The sequence below is a fragment of the Rattus norvegicus genome, chromosome 12, assembly GCF_021556685.1.
Source record: "Rattus norvegicus strain SHRSP/BbbUtx chromosome 12, alternate assembly SHRSP_T2T, whole genome shotgun sequence".
NCBI lineage: Eukaryota > Metazoa > Chordata > Mammalia > Rodentia > Muridae > Rattus > Rattus norvegicus.
This window is the reverse complement of record NC_141545.1, coordinates 49,243,216-49,263,100: the sequence shown is the minus strand read 5'-3', so window position 1 is coordinate 49,263,100 and position 19,885 is coordinate 49,243,216. Positions and strand designations below refer to the sequence as shown.

The window sequence follows — 19,885 nt, the reverse complement described above, 5'->3', positions numbered from 1 at the left end:
CCCACTTCCGCCCCGCAGAGGGACACTTCTTAAAGCGTCCCCTCTAGCCCTAGATGGAGATTCTTTGTATCAAACGATTCCGCTAGGGTGGGTTCCACCTCCCCTTGGCTGAGTCAGGCTTTTATCCCCACTTCTGGACGCTTGTTACTTCTATTCGGCTGCTAAAGAAGAAGACAGGATGAAGAGAGGTTTTCCCCGTCGCCACCATGGGCAAAGAAGCTGTGCGGAACTGTTGTTTCCCGGAACTGAATGATTGCTTCCAGGCGGAGTTCGGAACACAACACCCGGGGCAAGATGGCGGCCAGGCTTCGGCCGCTGCCCCGGGTCTGGCGGAACTCGGGGGTATCGGGCTGAGGCGGCAGTAGCTGCGGCCCGGACCCCGAGTGCGGGGGCCTCGAACGGATAAAGATCTCCGGACTGCGGGTAGCGAGTGGGAACAGGATGGTCGATTCTTCGGGTGGCGGGGTCAGGGACTGAGGGAGGTTTGTCTGGGGGCCGAGTCTTGGCTTAGTGAATTCTGAGAAGGAGGGACTGACTTTCCGTCTTCAGGGATCTCCCTGGCCCCCTTCCATTGATTTCCGTGTTCAGGCGACTGGCCTTACTAGCCAACTGAATCTGGGCGAGACAGACTTGTTATTGTGGTTGTTGATATTGGTGCCAATGAAAGGCGTCGGGCCTCTGGATCACCCCAAGTGGCATTGGAGTCCAGTGCGCTCGCTGTGTGACCTTGGGTGAATCCAGTCACATCTCTGACGCTTAGTTTCCTTCTTTGTAAATGGAGTAATTCGATTGCTTTACAGAGGTTATCTTGTAATGCGTTTTAGTGCGGTTCCTGATGGCTCTTAACACAGAGAGAAACTGGATCGCATACTGACTTCAGCCTAGTCACAAGATGCCTGGCATTCTCAACTTCTGTTCTGCGTGTTTGTGTGTATCCTGAGCCTTGTCTTTTTGACTTGCCAATATGTAATTCCTTTGGGGTTCAAAGTCAGGAACCCGGAGGACACTGGCAAGTTGTGTGTCTCTGCCTTCTGTTTCCCCATCTGGAGAGGGTGTAGCTTTCTAAGAGCAATAGCTTGGCTTATTCGTGGTTTCTTTAAGAGCTGTTTGTCTGTTCTTGAGCTTTTAGAATTGGGGTGTTGTAGCCTAATAGGATAGAGCTGATACAAAGGAAGTCCTAGTTAACTATATCTACATCGTCTGTTATGTGGTGCTACTTCTAACCTAAAGGAAAGTCGCTCAGCAGCTCCGGTTACCTTACTTCACAGCCTGGACACTTGTGCGTCTCATTGAGCTTCTTGAAGTTAGTCTCAACCAAATAGGTTGGTTTTAAGCAGGTTGCCTGGGAACATAGAAGTAACGCAGAGTCAGAATCTTGTCTGCTAGCGTTGAAAGCTTGGCTCTGCGGCTTACTAAGGCAAGATTTGATTTTTCTCATCTCGTTGCCACACTTATTAGATGAGACTCTTAGAGGACTCGTGGCCTAGCGGCCCTTCCAGGTGCTTTATTCTTACCAACCTACTGTTTTCTGATTTCTCTACCTATAGAACTCTCATTTTCCTAAACCAGTCTCAGCTTTGTAAGAACAGTGCAGTAAGGCTTCCTTAGACGTGACAAACTTCCAAATGCCAGTTATTAATATTTTCTTATTTATTCTGAACCTCAATACCACAGCAACTGGATTAAGGTTAAGAATAGCAAGTGTTCCACTGCAATCCTTAACAACCCTTAAAATTGAATATTGTTATTATCCCAGGTAGCTGGGACCCAGAGTGCTCACGTGACAGTCATGTGAGGTAGAGTCGGGACTGACAAGGTCTGAAGCTCCGTCTCTCCAACCTGAAGGCCTCTCTCATTACAGTCTTTGCTGTGTTTCTCTGTGGCTCTCGGGAACGAGAACTTAACTCCCAGTTGTGCATCTGATTTGATTCATGAGCTATGCAAGTGGTAAAGGGACAGGAGAGAATGAGGAAACCCGCAGAGTTAGCTGTTGTGCAGTGTAAGCAGAGGCCAATGTGTAAGATTTTGGATGGGAATAATTTCGAGAAAGGGATCAAATACTGAGAGAAAGGTCCTGTGGGAGAAGTGAGAGCTCTGAGGTAGTCACAGATGCTGGGACAGTTTGCATGCAATTCATTTCTGTTTCCCTTGGGAGGAGGGGCCTCTCCTGCTCCCAGGTCCTGCCTACCACAGGAGATATCTTTATTTTTTTTTAATTTATTTTTTTTAATTTTAGGCATATAAGTGGTTTTCATGCATGCATACATGCATGTATGTATGTATGTACATATGTATGTACATATGTATGTACATATGTATGTATGTGCATTCAGCACATCCATGACCAGAGAGGGTATTGGATCCTCTAGAACTTTAGTGAGCACTAGAAGCTGAACCCTGACTTTCTGCAAGAAGGAGCCAGCGCTCATAGCCGCTGAGCCATCTCTGAAGCCTCGATACCTTGAGGAGAGGACTTAAGGTTGTAGTCATGCCCTGAGCCCCACTTGTACCTCTAGGGAAGTTGACTGTTCACAGTTTAAACAACAGGACCAGGACTCCACGGCCTCAGTGCTGAGCCTGAGATAGGGAAGTGGCTCACTGGAACTGTGCAGGCAGGAAGATTTAAAAAAAAAATGGTAATAATAAAATAAAGAGGCTGGAAGAGGGGCTGGAGAGATGGCTCAGTGGTTAAGAGCACTGACTGCTCTTCCAGAGGTCCTGAGTTCAATTCCCAGCAACCACATGGTGGCTCACAACCATCTGTAATAGAATCTGATGTCCTCTTCTGGTGTGTCTGAAGACAGCTACAGTGTACTCATGCACATTAAATAAATAAATGTTTTTTAAAAAAAAAAGAGGCTGGAAGAGAGCTTAGTGGTTAAGAGCACTTGCTGCTCTTGAGAGGATCCTGGTTTCGTTACCAGTGTCACATCACGTGGCTCATGACAGCCTCTAACTCCAGCTCGAGGGGAACCCTCTTCTGGCTCTCCTAGGCACTGCTTTCAAACAATAACACAATAAAAACACACAATAAAAAAAACTTCAAAAAAAAAAAAAAGCTTTTTGCGTCCATAAAGATGACCTGTCCGCTAGGCTTGTGTACAGTTCTCGTGCACGGTTCTGTTAGCAGCTCGGTAGAACTGTGGTGCACAGGTGTCCGATCTCGTGACACACATCTTAGCTGATTGTTAAAGATGGAAGACTGAGGCTCCCTCCCAGTGGTGTTGACAGAGCCAGCGGCTGGTGCCAGCTCTGTGTGACTCAGGCCCATGTGCCTCTTCCTGTGCTACCACACCTTGCACTGTCTGTGAAGTAGGGGTGGGAGGGGCGCTCCCCTACCCACAATCCTGCTCCTCAAAATGGCCACTTTGATTTTCTTTTTGCCCTTCACTTTTGCCTGGGATCCCAGCCTTGACCAGGCAGACCTGTTCACTGCATGGTGGTTTCCTTGTGTGCAGCTCAACTTTGCCTTGTCACTGAGAAGTGGAAGCCGATTGTCCCATAGGCAGCCATTTTTTTCCCAAGTCATTTGCTTCTAAGGCATGAACCCCTTTTGCAACTTTTTTTTTTTTTTGGTTCTTTTTTTTGGAGCTGGGGGCCGAACCCAAGGCCTTGCGCTTCCTAGGCAAGCGCTCTACCACTGAGCTAAATCCCCAGCCCCGCAACTTTTTTTTTTAAAGATTTATTCATTTATTATATATGAGTACACTGTAGCTGTCTTCAGATACACCAGAAGAGGGGATCGGATCTCATTACAGATGGTTGTGAGCCACCATGTGGTTGCTGGGAATTGAACTCAGGACCTTTGGAAGAGCAGTCGGTGCTCTTAACCGCTGAGCCATCTCTCCAGCCCCCCACCCCCCTTTTGCAACTTTTACATTGCATCTCCTCTTGGAATTACTTTGAAGTTAGAGTGTACTTAGAGGGTTTTTTTAAATAATAATTTTAATTTCACATGAATTGGTGCTTTGCCTACATGTATGTCTGTGAGAGGGTGTTGGATTCTCTGGCACTCAAGTTACAGAAGTATTTAGCTGCCATGTGGGTGCTGCAATTTGAACCCATGTCCTCTGGAAAAGTAGCCCGTGCTCTTATCTGATGCATCATCTTTCTAGCCCCTAAACGGGTTTTTTTTTTTTTTTAAACCACCACAGTATCTTACATTCAGCAACATTACAATGCCATGCCTGCAAAAAAAAAAAAAAAGTACTAATTCTGAATCTTTCTTAGGCCAGAAAGACCAACTCCTCTGAAGCCAGAGGCTGCGCAGGGTCACTGATGGTCACCTAGCGTCTCCACTGCACAAGCAGGTCCTCAGGTGAGCTCTCCAGGCCCCGAAGAAAGAGGGAACTGTCAGGAACATGGCTGCCCGTCTCGTTCCAGCTCCCTTCCTCTCCTTGGTTAGCCCCCTATGCTGATGTAGTTCAGGAGTTGCTACTGATGGGATTGGCTAGGAGCTATGCAGCGGTGTGTTTAACCACCCCAAATCCTCGAACATTGCTGAGGACAGAGCAGTATGTCAGCAAATCCCTGGTGTCGTTTGACAGGTGTGGGGGCAGGGAGGGGAGGCAGAGGTTCCTGACAGAAATCTGGGTCCGCCTATTACTCTATGTGTGTTTCAAAGTTGCTGCTGCTTCGAGTGACCTAACCTGGTGAAAGATGCTGTTCCAAGCTCTGGATCTCTCTGTGATTCCTGTTAATGATTCAGTCAGCAGGGCTGACAGTGGTGTGTTTTGGGATAGCTAAAGAAGTCACCCATGTCGGCTCAGTAGGTCAATTGGCTGTCAGTCAGAGCCACCCGATTAGGGCAAAAGTAGTTTGGTGTTCACCTCTGGTCAGTGAGGAGACGTGGCTCTCCTACTCTACTTACCGAAGGGGTGATATGTACAGTGTCCCCTGTTGAGATTAACTGGGCTGCCATGACTGCTGGAAACAGGATTGCTGGGAAAGCCTTTGCCGTACATGTAGGAAGCCTGTAGTTCAGGTCCCCGGAATCCACCTGCGCAGGGCAGGTGTGACACCCATCTGTAATCTCAGCACTTCAGAGGCCGAAGTGGGGTCCCCAAGGCCATTTCAACATAAGTAGACAAGTTGACTTGGGAGCACTGGGTTAAGGTGAGACTCCTGACCTTAATAAATACCATGTAGAGCAGTGGAAAGAGACAACAACCACCCTCAGTCCTCCATGTGCATGTATGTGTGTGCGCGGGTACACACACACTCTCACACTCATCATGGAAACAACATACACACAAGCAAAAAACAAACAAAGCCCTTGGCTTCTTAAAAAATAAAAACAAAAAACACTAGCCAGAAAGGCTTTGGGGGCTGGCAGGATGGCTCAGTGAGTGCAAAGCTGCTGCCTGCCTGACATTTGAGTTTGATCCCTGCACCTACTTGGTGGAAGGAGGCCACTGACATGTATGTTTTCCCCTGTCCTCCACACATGTTCCACGTGTGCATGTATACACACACACACACACACACACACACACACACACACAAATTTAGTTTTTAATCACTTTTAAAAACATGTTTGTATTTTTTCTGTTTGAGCATTTTGCTTGCTTGTATGTGCACTGTGAGTTTGTAACCAGAGTTACAGGTGGTTGTGAGTTACCGGGGGCTTCTGGAAACTGAGCCTGGGTCTTCTGCAAGAACATCACGTGCTCAGCCCATGACATGTCTCTCTGGCCCTGGTAAATGTGAAGACAGACCTCGGGGTTCCAAGATGGCTCAGGGTAGAGATCTGATGGCCAGGTAGAGATTCGATGGTCTGATTTCGAGCTCCAAAAACCATGTAAAGAAAATGGATGCCTTAGATTGTTTTCTGACCTCTACACAAGCACCGTGACACGCTTGCCAACACCAACACACCATTCATGCACACTAAGCTTTTTAAATTGCAAGTGAAGTGACAGCAGGTAAGGGCCTGCTCCTCAGCCTGACAGTGAGTTTCATCCCTAGGCCTTCGGTGTGACAGGCATCGCTGTGGCCCTGGTGTGTGTGTCCATCATCCAAACATTTGCTCATTCACACTTGCCCAAATAGAATGCAATTAAATATTTTTAAACGATTTTTTAAAAAAGCAAAAAGCTTGGTTTTTTTTTTTTTTCCTTTCATGTGTGACTGGACACAGCACAGGCACCAGTAAACACTTGTGACCCAAGTGGTGTTAACATCATAATGTCTGTCTCTTCCTCCACATTTTTTATTCCAAGATGGAAGGTGGCTGTTTCACTGTTGGCTGGGTACAGGGACATAGTGGAGAGGCACCTGTCTAGGAACCTCTGACACCTGCTGTTCATTGACACTCTGGATAGGATGAGTCCGGTCTTGGGCTCTCCTTAAACTCGATGGGACCCCTCCTCTTCTCTATGCCCAGTATCGATCTCATCCTTAAGAAAATGTGATTATTCAGGACAGCTGTGGTGTCCCTGGTCTCCATGGGTGGTGTGAAAGAAGCTGGTAGGAAGTTGTGAGTGTCAGGAGAGCCATGAGTTCTGTGGGGAGTGGAGGCTGCTGAGGCCCTACTGTGTGTGTTCCACACTGTGACCCACACCAGCCCCTACTGTGTGTGTTTCACAGTGTGACCTACACCAGCCCCTACTGTGTGTGTTCCACAGTGTGACCTACACCAACCCCTACTGTGTGTGTTCCACACTGTGACCTACACCAGCCCCCACTGTGTGTTCCACACTGTGACCTACCCAAGCCCCTACTGTGTGTGTTCCACACTGTGACCTACACCAGCCCCCACTGTGTGTTCCACACTGTGACCTACCCAAGCCCCTACTGTGTGTGTTCCACACTGTGACCTACACCAGCCCCCACTGTGTGTTCCACACTGTGACCCTCACCAGCTCCTACTGTGTGTGTTCCACACTGTGACCTAAACCAGCCCCTACTGTGTGTTCTACACTGTGACCGACACCAGCTCCTCTCTTTTCTCACAGGGTTCGTGTCAGTTTGCAAACATGTTCACTGTATCTCAGACCTCCAGAGCATGGTTCCTCGACAAAGCCAGGCAGGCACGGGAAGAGAGGCTGGAGCAGAAGGAGCGGGAGCGCTCAGCAGTGCTGATCCAGGCACTAGTCCGCAGTTTCCTCTGTCGGAGGCGACTGCACAAAGATGTCAGGTGAGAGCAGCTCCTGCCGCTGTTCTGGGGATGCCTTCTAGGTGCTTAGTGACCTCTCTTTAAGACCGTCCTTTTCCCCTCTCCCCATGTAGGAGAGAGATCGATGAGTTTTTCACTGCTGATGAGTCTGGATCCAGTAAAAGAAGTGCACTTTGTATTTTTAAGATTGCCAGGAAGCTGCTGTTCATATGCAAAACTACCGAGGACAATGAGGTGAGCCCTCATGTCACCCACTGGCTTCTCGCCCTAGTCAGAGCCCAGCTCTTACCCTTCTGTTTAAGGCCTGCCTGAGGCACAGGTCACAGCCACCCACAGTCTTTGGAGACTGCAGGCTCCAGTTGTCCAGAACCGCACTGGAGGTTTGAGTCGCACTTGATGTTCGTTAAGGTGAAATGCTGGACTCTTATTTATTTACCAGAAAACAGCCCACTTTGCTGTGGCACTCAAATGACAGGGAGGTAGTGGGTGCCTGTGATCACGCTCAGGATACCACTGTCACCCCCACCCCCACCTCCTTGCAAGGGAATTCAGACAGGCAAGATCCACCCCCATGGAGCCCTAGCCCAGCTTGAGGAGGATCAATGGTTGGGCTCCTGGAGGTGACCCCATTACGGGGAGGACCTTATGGCGCACGCAGTGCCCTTTTCAAGGGCAGGTGCTGGGCTAGAGCAGTGGAGTAAGCAGTTCTTCCAGGGTCTGCTTTTGCTTGATCTGCATAGCAGGGAAAATGAACGGAGCTTTGGCAGGTGGCTGCAAGGCAGAGGTGACGCTGGTGCTCAGGGAACTGCCTGAGGTGGGCACAGGTTAGAGAGGCAGCCTCCAGTCTGGGAGCCATGGCTGGAAGCTGTGGGGGTGGGGGAGGCGCAAGGTGCCCACAATTGCTGCAGGTTAGAGGCCAGCCTAAGCTACAGAGTGAGGCCGAGACAAGCTCCATTCTGGGTTTCTCTGTGAAAAGCACCAAGTTGAACACAGCTGTGGGCCCAGGCATTCTGTAAGCCTTCACTCTGAAGCCCGTCTGTAGCCTGGCGCTCTGTTGTGTCCCTGTCTCTAAGCAGGACTTAAATGTGACCGTGAGCTACCCGACAGGCTCCCTGCCTGCTTTGTGTGTGCCCCAGACTTGTTTCTCACCTTTTGGTCAGTTTGGAGGACTGACAGCTGGCTTTTCTGCCCCTACAGAGAATGGAGAAGCTGTGTCGTAGCATCCTGAGCAGCATGGATGCAGAGAATGAGCCAAAGGTGAGTGTGGGAGCTGGAGGGTCTCTGCGAGCTCTGCGGGACGAGCATACGCGCTCTGAGGGGCCCGCCCAGTGCATCAGACAGATGTGCAGTTTGCAGAGCTGTGCTTTGCTCTTGCCTCTGATTCAAGATGGCTGCTGCCTTTCGAGGCCTGAGAGCTCCGGGTTTAGTGTTAAAGTCCCTGCTACCTGCTCTCCTCGTCCATGCAGTGGCACTGCCTCGGCAGAACATCTGGGCTGTGGCCCCAGACTGCCCACACTGCCGCTCTTCTCACTGCCTGTAGGTATGGTACGTGTCCCTGGCTCTTTCCAAGGACCTCACTCTGCTGTGGATTAAACAGATCAAGAGCATCCTGTGGTACTGCTGTGAGCTTCTTGGGCAGCTCAAGGTAAACCACCCCAAACCCACTCTAGCTGGTCTGTCCTCATCCGGTGCCTCAGGTTCCCTTCTTCACTGTTTGTGCCTTTGGGGATCTAACAGCCAGGAGGGAACTGGATGGGCCACTCTCTGGGGGAGATGCTGCAGTTCCATGTGTCCTCTTAGGACACACTGAACATCAGTCCCATTTGCCAGTCTCCACACCAAGGAACCTTCAGGGCCGGGGGGTGACTCAGTGGGTGAGGGCGTTTGTAGTGCAAGTTAGGAGGAATGAAATTCGAATCTCCAACACATCAACTTTGGGCCTGCCATGAGTGCCTATAAACCCAGCAACGGTCGAGTCAAATGACTCTCAGGAGCCGGCCGGCCAGCCTAGGTGAATGCGGAGCCGGCCGGCCAGCCTAAGTGAATGCGGATCCCAAGGTTGAGTGAGAGACCCTGTCTCAAAAAATACGAGAGAGCAGCAGGGAAAGACACCAAAAGTCCTGTCTGCCTGCACCCACCAGCTCACACCACATGACCCACACACCACACATGCGTAGCCCGCTACACACAAACATGCACATACACACACATACATGTATACATACATACACACTTCAAAGAATTGTAAAACAATTTGAAAAAAGAAAACGAAAGCCTAGGAACAGTAGTAGCAGAAGCAAGTGTAGAAGAGCGGTAGAGCTAGAGTCAGGGCTCCTGGGCTTTGGCTGCTCCCTCCAACCCTCCACGTGTTCTCTCCTGTGAACCTGGTTTGCAGCATCTCTGGGGATAGATGGTGGATCCCAGGTGGATGGATGGTAGGGTCTCAGCCTAGAAAGCAGTTGGGTGTTGGCTTGGCTTGCTCTTGCAAACGGGAAAGCATCAGTCAGGGTTAGAAGCAGCAGCAGCAGAACCCAGGCTGACCTCCGTGCCAGGTGCTATACTTGGCTCTCCGCCATTCTTCCTTCACAAAGGCCCGGGAGAAGTCAGTGCCTCTGTCCCTAGTGAACAGATAGGGAACCAAAGCCTGGATGGTTAAGAAACCTCCAAGATCACACTGCCAGTAAGTAGTGAGGCAGGGCCAGGTTGTAGCCCCCAGTCCTCATCAGACTATCGCAGCAATGTATGGTCTGCTGTAGGCGCGGAGGATGAGGCAGCCTGGGTCCCTGCCTCAGCTGCTCGGCTCTTGCTTCTCAGCAGCATTTGGTCCTATGTTTGAGTACCCATGCTGAAATCTACACTACCGTGTGGGCTCACGTGTGCACTGGCTGAAAGTCTAGACTACCGTGTGGGCTCACGTGTGCACCGTGCTGAAAGTCTAGACTACTGTGTGGGCTCACGTGTGCACCGTGCTGAAAGTCTAGACTGTACCGTGTGGGCTCACGTGTGCACTGGCTGAAAGTCTAGGCTGTACCGTGTGGGCTCACGTGTGTACTGGCTGCGCAGTAGGGCAAGCACATTGCCGTGGACCGGGATCATGGATGTGAATGTTACTCTTCCTCCATCGTTTGCAGCCAGAAATCTTACAGGACTCCAGGCTCATCACGCTGTACCTTACCATGCTTGTCACCTTCACGGACACTTCAACATGGAAGATTCTCCGGGGGAAAGGTGCGTGGGACCACTTCAGAAATCTTTCCCAGCCAACATTTCCACAGATGGGGGACACTACCACTCAGCAGACACACTTTTCCCATTGTAAGCTCAGGAGGCCCGGAGCTTGAGCCCGAGCCCGTGTGCTTGGTGTACATTGTCCTGTGTGCCTTTGAATGTTTGTGCTAAAGACTTTGTCCCTGTTCTTCCTTCTGACTCTCCCACCACCCTGCCTGTGGGGATGGGATCCACTGAGGCCTCCTTGTAGTATTTGTTTAAAAAAAAAAAAAAGCTGGGCAGAGGCGGCCATGCCTTTCTTTAGCGCCAGTTCTCAGGCAGCAGAGGCAGGTGGACCTCTGAGACTGAGGCCAGTCTGTCTGCAGAGTGAGTTCAGGACAGCCAGGAGAACCCTGTCTCAAAAACAAAAACAAATAACAAAAAAAAATTAAAGAAAAAAACAGTAAGGGTCTGGAGAGGTGACCGGGGGTTAGCAGCAATGACTGCTCTTCCGAGGACCCCAGTTGGATACCCAGTGCCCACATAGTGGCTCACAGCCATTCATGACCCCAGTTCCAGGGGATCTGGTGTCATTTTTTTTTTTTTTTTGGGTTCTTTTTTTCGGAGCTGGGGACCGAACCCAGGGCCTTGCGCTTCCTAGGTAAGCGCTCTACCACTGAGCTAAATCCCCAGCCCCCTGGTGTCATTTTCTTACCTCCATGGCCACCAGGCACAGGTGTTTTACATACAGGCTAGCAGCGTGCTCTACACATACAAGTAAATCTGAATGTTTTTAATGATGATACGATTTTGCTCATAGTGTTTATGGTAAAGTTGCCTTCCTTCCTAGAACTTGTCCACAGTGTTTGACACAAACACTCAGCAAACTGCCTTATACATGCTGGACACTGCTAGACACTGGAGATGCGGTGGTTCACAGAGCTGGAGTCTCGTGAGCAGACACCACCACTCAGAAGTCGGTCTCACAGCCATGGGGTCAACCAGCCGCAGATTAGGACACTTGAGAAAAACCACGGGCTGGAGAGATGGCTCAGCCGTTAAAGGCTAGGCTCACAACCAAAAATATAAGAGAAAAACCACACTGTAGCAAACACAGCCGACTTCCTTTCTTGCTTTGTTTCTCAGTGCCTCACAGCTGTGACCTCCAGAGGGGGGTTTGTTGTACCAGGTGCTATAAATTGTCAATGGCTGATCTAAAATACACGGAGGGTGTCTGTTCTGTGCCAGTCCTAGGCCTTGAGTGAGCAAGAAGGATCTGTTTTATATATTTTTTGACTTAGAAAGGACCTCTAGCTTTTGAGATATGAGCCCTGCTGGGTGAGCATGTCCTGGTTGGGAGAGGGGACACAGCCCCGTCCTAGAGGGAAGTGCCAACTGTGTTTCTTCCGGCTAAGGGGTCAAACCTGAGAGGTAACACTTGAGCCAGACGTCCTATGGGAATCGGCCTCCCAGAGCTCTGGTTTGTCCCAAGGGATCAGGAACCTAGGCAGGAACCGTCCCCTCCCCTGGGATTGTGGCCTGGGCACTGTGCAGGTGCTTGGCGCTGTGCTGGAACGAGATGGCAGAAGCAACTGGAGGAAGAAGGGTCCCTTTGGGTTGACAGTTGGGCTGGGGTACAGTCCACCATGGCAGGGAAGGCTTGGCAGAGGAGCTAGAAACTAGCTGGTGGTTGGGAGCCAAAGAGGGCGCGTCTCGTCTGTATTCAGGAAACTGGGTGGGACGCAGCACAACCTGAACTCTGTGACCCCCACACCCGGTGACACACTTCATCCCACAAGGTTAGGGTCCGCTGTTTCCCAGTCAGTCACGTGAGCCTGTGGGAGACTTTCTCATTCAACCCAATGTCACCAAGGCCTTGTCCTTGTTCCACTGTCCCCTTGTGGCAAGAGATTGTCTTCTCAAGCTGTTTTCTTCATTTAGGTGAAAGCCTTCGGCCAGCCCTGAACCATATTTGTGCAAATATAATGGGCCACCTCAACCAGCGAGGATTCTACTCAGTGTTGCAGGTCTGTGACCCCGTCCCCTGTGGCACCTGCATTGGATTCCGCGTGGGTTTACACGTGCCCTGCATCCTCCTCATAGAGTGGGTTTTGGGGAAGAGGTGGAGATAGTGTCCTCTTCTGTCACTTCCGGTCACTGTGGTCTTGGGAGGAGGACTGGCATTCAGCTCCTAGGAAGTTTACCTAACAGCTATAAAGGCAAGCCAGAGTCTTAACAGACATTGAGGTCGCAGGAGGTGGCCCAGGGCTGCTCAGCTCCTTGGTGGAGGACAGTGTGTTTCTCTCTCAGCTATCAAAGGTCTCCTCTATCCACTACATAACGCCAGTTCTCAGGCTGGAGACCGGACAGAAGTCGGTGGTTCCTGAGGGGTGCCCTGGACTTTTCGGGCTTTAGAAGGAACGTTGATCTGACTCTGTTCTGCCCAGTGCTGGGATGGGCCAGCTCCTAGTTCAGTTTCACATCTCCACAACACTGTGCTGTGTCAGCCAGAAGTGGCATGTCCTCTGTGGCCGTTGGCAGGACTGCTGAGCAGTGGGCTTAAGTCTTTGTCACGTTTCACGTGGATTTTTTCACTCACTGCTTTTGGGGATTGCTCTGCTGCCCAAACCAACCTAACCTCAAAGCCCCAGTCTTGAGCGCTCCTGGGCAGCCAGGACTTCAGGGGCACACTGCATGAGGCTCACAGACACTCCTTCTCGGCTGTTTATTGTGAAAATGCTTTCAGCATAGTATTGGGATAGGGATGAGCAGACGCCAACACCCCCACCCCCAGTAACTCCCTCCTTCCTGAGCTCCGTTCTGATGCAGTTTATCCGAAGTGGTCCATTTGCCTTTTATTGTTTTGTTTGAGAAGAGATCTGCTGTGTAACAAAGCTGGCTTGGAACTCATTGTGTAGACCAGGCTGGCCTCAAACTCAAAATCCTCCTGCCTCTGCCTCCTGAGTACTGGGACTAAAGCCTCCTGCAGCACCACACCCCAGCCCTTTTGCAAATGGAGTCTTGATGCATAGGCTGACGGCCCGACTGTTCTTTTTAGGTACTGCTGACCCGAGGCCTGGCCAGACCCCGGCCCTGTCTGTCCAAAAGCACGCTGACGGCTGCCTTCACTCTGGCCCTGCGGTAAGAAGCCAGCTCCAAGGCTGGCTTACCCTGGCACTCCCCTCTCCCTTCTTGGCTCTCTTTCTGCACACCTTATCAGACTTTGCAGGAAGTGTTCATCTCAGAGAAGTGACATTTTGTGACAATTCACACTTTGCCTCAGCCTTCAGTATGTATGAGTGTTTTTGACTTGTGGTCTGAAGGAGGTGACTCACAGTGAACTAGGTTCATTCTGCCAGTGGCTATGTGATTTTTCCTTTTGAGTTCCTAAGAGTAAAAGAAGGAGGTCCAGCCCAGTGCTGGGGGAGGGTTCAGAAGACGGAATTGGGGTCATGGGGGTGGGGGAGATGCTGGGGTCTGAAGCCACAGAGAGCATGCAAGGTTGTATGTATCAAAAAAATGTGTAAGTGTGTAGACACAAAAGGCTTCCTTAGACCTACAGTTCTGAGAACTGCAAGGGAAGCCTCGTCCTTAGCTAACCGCTCTCGACTGTTTGTAATCTGTTGAGGATCAGAGTTGGAGATGGCTTGGGAACTGGGCCTGGAAGAAAGGGTGCCGTTGTCCCGCCAGCTCAGGAACGTCTGAGCGTGGGGTCCCTTACCTTGTGGGTGTGTTGGCTTTCATCCCAGGTGCTGTGTTCTGTGGAGCCCCTGTGCATGGCGAAACAGCCAAGCCTGTGTTGGCAATCTTCTGTAAAGGGCTGGAAGGTAAACATCACAGCTCCGTGGCTCCTCAGCCTGTCACGACTGGTGTCGTTGCAGTGGGAGGGCGCAGTGAAGAAGGACAGATTTCTATCGTTCACCACCATGGCCATGTTTACTCCCCAGGTGGCTCAGCTGGAAAGACCCTGGCTTTGATCACTAGGACCGTAGCCCCTGGGCATGGTGGTGCTTGGCTGTGGTAGGTTAGAGGTGAAGGGTCAGACGTTCAGAGTCGTCCATGGCTGGGTGGTGCAATAAGGACTAGCCTGAGATACACTAGACCCTGCTCGGGAAACAGGAGACACGAACACTCTGGGCCCATAATTTCTCTGGTAGAATCCACTGAGCTCGTTAAGGCCGGGCTGCTCCAGAGCCCTTTACCCCCTCCAAGCCTGCAGATGATTGAACACGATCAGAAACTTCTAAAATAGGATTCAGGGTCAGTGAGATGGATCTGTGAGAAAGGCACTCACATGGGCCTAACAATTCGAGTAGAGGTGCACAGAAGTCGTCACAAAATTGTCCCCTGACCTCAGCCCTCAGCTGGCACACCCTCACACAGATGCGAGTACACACTCACTCTAACAGTAAATAAAATTAAAAAGATCACAGTGTTGGGGTTGGGGATTTAGCTCAGTGGTAAAGCGCTTGCCTAGGAAGCGCAAGGCCCTGGGTTTGGTCCCCAGCTCCGAAAAAAAGAACCCCCCCCCCAAAAAAAAATCACAGTGTTGCCCTTGTCAAGGATAGAGTGACAATCCCAGAAGATGTGACAAACTAAAAAACCCTCCAATACTAAACCCTCCAGCACTAGGCCCTCGAGTACTAAGTCCTCCAGCACAAGTATGCACAGCTGGAAATCACAACCTCATCTACTGGGGCCTCTTCAGCCATCGGTTGATCCCCTACCACATTGTCTGCTGTTCATTTTACACATAGGGAAACTAAAACTCAGAGAGATCGCAGTTACTCTCAGTCACGCCGTAGGGAGAGGTCAGGCTAGCAGTTAGATCTTAGTCTGAGCCCACGAGGCTGCTTCGTCTTCACGTCTGCCTTGCACAGTGGCTTACTCGTATCCTAAATCAGTATGTGTGTCTTGTTAAATGGCACACAGGCCCCTTCCCAAATGTGTGTATTTCTCAGAGCAGCGGGGCACCTGTTCCCTGAGTCCCGCCTTGGTCCAGCCGCACTGCTGTGTGCTTACCAGTCTTGGCTCCTATGTGCCCCGCTCCGCCCACCTCGACCTGTCTGTATTGTGAGCTGTCTGCCTGCTTAACCATAGAGTAGCATCGAAGCTGTGTGGGACAGCTGACTCATCACCTGAGGGCTGCGGAACAAAAAAGCCAGGAAAGAAAGGTTCTGCTGAACCTCACTGGCAGACCTCGGTGTGGGGGCGGGGGAGCACACGTGCTGGTGAACTGTGCCCACGTGTGGTGCCCCCCACACCTCTCCCTGATTGTACTGACCTGGGCCAGGCTGGAATCTTCAGACCCCTGTGTGCAGAGACAAGGCGCAGCCTCACTGCCACTCTTATGCCTTTGCTCTGTTGAGGGACCTGTACCGTCCTGGATTGAGCCTCTTTTAAAAATTGCATTTCTTCTGTTGTGCCCACCTGGAACCAGTAAGATTAGCTTGGGTGTCAAGCAATTAGTGGTAGCATTTCAGCCTTAAATTTTTTTCTTGTCCCCAAAGTGGTACTCTTCAGAGTAAAAAGTTAGGATGCAAAGTCTGCCAGCATAAAAGCCAGTAACATAGCATTCATTATGGTCGGATGTGTCAACTGGAGGACATCCCTGGCTTTCTGTAAGCTCTCGTCCTTTCCCACCACTGCCCGAATGGCTTCTGTGCTAGTTAGTTTAACTGTCACTTGCGCACAACAGGGTCACGCGGCAGGCAAGAGAGTCCTAATGAGATGAACTAGTTCTCAGTTGCTGTGGTGAAATGACCTTACGTACCTACCATTCCAGAGAGACAAGAGTCTATCATCATTGTGGCAAGACAGCTGGAGCAGCAAGCTGGGCGCTCACAGCTTAAGCCACAGACACTCGCATACACAAATATTCTGGCAAGCGTGTGTGTGTGTGTGTGTGTGTGCGTGTGTGTGTGTGCACGCACACACACACACACACGGGCACAGATAGAGGGGCAGGTGTGCACTGGGAACAGTGTGTGGCTTTTGAAACCTGAAAGCTACCACCCTACCCCCATATTTCCCTAATGATGCTGTTCTCCCAGCAAAGCCACACAACCTTAGTCTACCCAAACAGTGCCACCAGTGGGGACCAATATTCAAAGTCCAAGTCTGTAGGGAATACCACCACAAGGAATTCTCTAGGTCACATTAGGCGTGGGCATATCTGTGGGGGGTCATGTTGATTGATAACTGACAAGAAAGACTCCGAGTGTTGAAGGCACTGCTTCATGGGTGGGGCCCTCAAGTGTCAAAGGCTACTGAGCAAACAGGAAGCCTGAGTGCCTTCCCCACAATGGTGGCCGTGACCAGGAATTAAAGCCAGGATGCAGTCACAGCATCAGAAATGAAACGTACAGCCTCTGGGTAACTTTCTTCTTAACGTCTTGTTTTATCTTCCCGTGCTGGGAATTGAACCCCATGCGTGTTAGGGAAGTATATAACCGCTGAGCTACGTCCCCACCCCGGATCCTACTGACCGAGGTGTAATTCTCATGTGCACCTCATCCATCCATGGTGGCTGCCAGTGTATTCACGTGACACAGACGGGAGTGCCTAGTTCAGAATGTTTTCCTTGTCCTGAAGGGACCTGCCTTTGTCCTCTCCCAGCCCTGCAGAGTAGATCAGCACCTTTGTGTCACGTGAATGGACTCCTAAGCCCATCCTTTGCTGTTAATACTGTTTTTCTCTGCATGATGTTCCCAGCTTATCTGTTCATTGACCCATACCTCCTTCCTGTGTGAACAGACACCTCTGTATGGACAAGTGCGAAAGACACCCCTGTATGAGGAGACGCCCCTGTGTGCACAGACGCCCCTGTGTGAGCAGGGACCCTGTGTGCGCAGACGCCCCTGTGTGCGCAGACGCCCCTGTGTGCACAGACGCCCCTGTGTGAGGAGACGCCCCTGTGTGCGCAGACGCCCCTGTGTGAGCAGACGCCCCTGTGTGCGTAGACGCCCCTGTGTGAGCAGACGCCCCTGTGTGCGCAGATGCCCCTGTGTGAGCAGACGCCCCTGTGTGCGCAGACGCCCCTGTGTGAGCAGACGCCCCTGTGTGAGCAGACGCCCCTGTGTGCGCAGATGCCCCTGTGTGAGCAGACGCCCCTGTGTGCACAGACGCCCCTGTGTGCACAGACGCCCCTGTGTGCGCAGGCACCCTGTGTGCGCAGACGCCCCTGTGTGAGCAGGCACCCTGTGTGCGTAGACGCCCCTGTGTGCGTAGATGCCCCTGTGTGAGCAGGCACCCTGTGTGCGCAGACGCCCCTGTATGAGGAGACGCCCCTGTGTGTGCAGATGCCCCTGTGTGAGCAGTTCCTTTGGATATTCTGTTACTTCTTGCTGCTGCACTCATTTTTTTCTGAGTGTGTGTGAGGCGTGTGTCTGCATCCCTCTTAGGTGTGCTTTTAGGAGTGAGATAGCGTGGTCACGGACACTTAGGCTGGTGAAGAACTGTCATCCTGTTTTCCAGAGCATTCATTCCCACCAACAGCCGGTGGAGCCTCCAGTTTCTTCTCAGCCTCATGAACTCCCTAGTGAGTGTGAGGTGTTTGTTAACATCTGGGCGTCTCCGTGGAGAAATGTGTGTTGAGTTCTTTTCGTCATCTCTGTGCCTTGGTTTTGTGTTTTAGTTTGAACATAGCGTTAAGCTATGTCGCCAAGACCAGCCTGACTCTGCTCTTCCTTACTTGCCACTGTGGGCCTCCAGGTAACACCACCTGAGGCTTGCTCAGCCATCTTTAAGGTGGGATGTTTTAGTACTGAGTTAGTGAGTTCCTTCCTTGTTTCAGTCGCTCGCCTGCTGGCAGGTGGTGTGAATTGCAGGGACTTCCACCTGCTGCGCCTTTCTCTCTCTGGACGGGTGTGGCACTGCGTGGCTCTGGTGTTGCGCAGTTAATCATCTTCCCCTTGTACCCACACTTTAGTGTCCTACTAAGAGATCACTGTACAACCCTAGGTCCCAGAGATGGCAGGGGTTTTTCTATGCATTTGATGGTTTCAGCATAAATTAAAAGTTAAATTTGTGTGTGGTGTGAGATACAGGGTCACTGCCTTTTCGTGGTTTAGTTTTCCGCGCTGCAGCCTCTGCCACTGAGCTACAACCCAGGCCCTTGGCTCAGGTCTCACAACCCCAACCAGCCTTGAGTGTGATTCTTCTGCCTTAGTCTGCGTGTGCTGGGATTGCGTGTGCCCTGCCATGCCTAGCCTGGGGTCAGTGCCTTACTTTAACATCTGTCCTCTAATGGAAATAATGTGTGCTTCATGTAAAAACCAAGTAACCCAGGAAGTAGAAAGAAGGGGCCTTCTCCATGCCTCTCTTACCCACAGGTCACTTTCTCCATGCTCCTCTTACCCACACTGCTGACCGTTCCTCTATTTTCCCGGGTTTTTTCCTAATTTTTTTTTTGTGCTAATATGTGTACTTTTTTTAAAAAAATGATTTATTTTATGTATGTGAGTGCACTTCAGACACCAAAAGAGGGCATCAGATCCCATCCCAGATGGCTGTGAGCCACCATGTGGTTGCTGGGAATTGAACTCAGGCCCTCTGGAAGAGCAGTCAGTGCTCCTAACCGCTGAGCCATCTCTCCAGCCTGAAGTGATACTTTCAATGTTGATAGGGCCGTGCACTTCAAGTGTGAGGTATTGGTGTGTCATCACTCTGGTACACACTTGGGTGGCTCTGCTCCGTAGGGAATGGGCTATACTGGGGCTGTCTCTGTCCTTAGCAGAAACCCCTCCAACCATGGAGGTTCCTATCTGACCTTCTTCCACATTTCTTACAAACATTTTCTCAGGTCAGTCACTTCAGAACTGGCCTTCCCTTGCTATGGAGGTGACATTTATGCAACGTCACCTCCATGATGTTTGTGTGCTCGCCGTCTTAGCCCTGCTCCCTCTCTGTCTAGCCCTGTAGTTGCTGCGCAGTTCTCAGACAGTCTGATGCGACCGTTCATCATCCACATCATGTCGGTACCTGCTCTCGTGGCTCATCTCAGCACCATGGCCCCTGAGGTGAGCGTGCCAGTCCTGTCTGTTCGCTGGACTCCAAAAGCAAAGCCTAACCTGTGCCGGTTCCCACTCCTTCCCCCAAGTCTTCCCATAGCTGGTGTATAGGTTCCTGGTGTCATCCTCTTTCCCTGCTGCTTGAACGCAATGTTCTGCCTCAGTAAGGACAGCTAGCACTGGTCAGGTCCTCTCTCAGGCGAGCCCTGCCCGGCTCCATGTTAACTGTCTACCCTTGCCTGCAGCGTCTCGGGGTTTTAGAGTCCCATGACATGCTTCGTAAATTCATCGTCTTTCTGAGAGACAGAGACCGATGTCAAGATGCTTGCGAAAGTTTAGAAGGCTGCCATACCCTGTGCCTCATGGGTGAGTCTAGGAGGCTGTGTTTGAGTTGGTGATGGCCGTGGGGAAGGCCTACATGTTTTGTTAAGGTCTTTAGCACTTGGTAGGAGTTAATATAAAAACAGATTCTCTCCATAGTACAGATAGACGAACAGAGCCCTGTGTAGAATGTGACTGCGTGGGTGCCTGTGTGGAGAGTTGGCTGCGG

General features: G+C 51.0%; 1 protein-coding gene and 1 long non-coding RNA gene across 5 annotated transcripts in view; one reads left to right on the top strand and one right to left on the bottom strand.

Annotated features, from left to right (window-relative positions):
- Positions 1–97: 97 nt before the first annotated feature.
- Positions 98–19,885, top strand: part of Ube3b (ubiquitin protein ligase E3B) — a 46,388-nt gene continuing 26,600 nt past the window's right edge. For 2 of the 4 annotated variants that reach the window (XM_087579320.1, XM_087579321.1), the window contains exons 1-11: positions 276–423; positions 4,231–4,318; positions 6,957–7,138; positions 7,231–7,351; positions 8,315–8,374; positions 8,658–8,762; positions 10,249–10,345; positions 12,266–12,351; positions 13,383–13,465; positions 19,239–19,344; positions 19,581–19,701. In XM_087579320.1, the coding sequence (XP_087435446.1) occupies positions 6,978–7,138; positions 7,231–7,351; positions 8,315–8,374; positions 8,658–8,762; positions 10,249–10,345; positions 12,266–12,351; positions 13,383–13,465; positions 19,239–19,344; positions 19,581–19,701 (940 nt within the window). In that variant the 5' untranslated portion in view covers positions 276–423; positions 4,231–4,318; positions 6,957–6,977. 4 annotated transcript variants of the gene reach the window in all.
- LOC148002367 (uncharacterized) lies at positions 964–5,285 on the bottom strand. Its single transcript, XR_015634897.1, has 2 exons — positions 3,832–5,285; positions 964–2,434 (listed from the first exon to the last, which is right to left on the bottom strand). It is a non-coding gene; the product is annotated as an uncharacterized LOC148002367 (long non-coding RNA).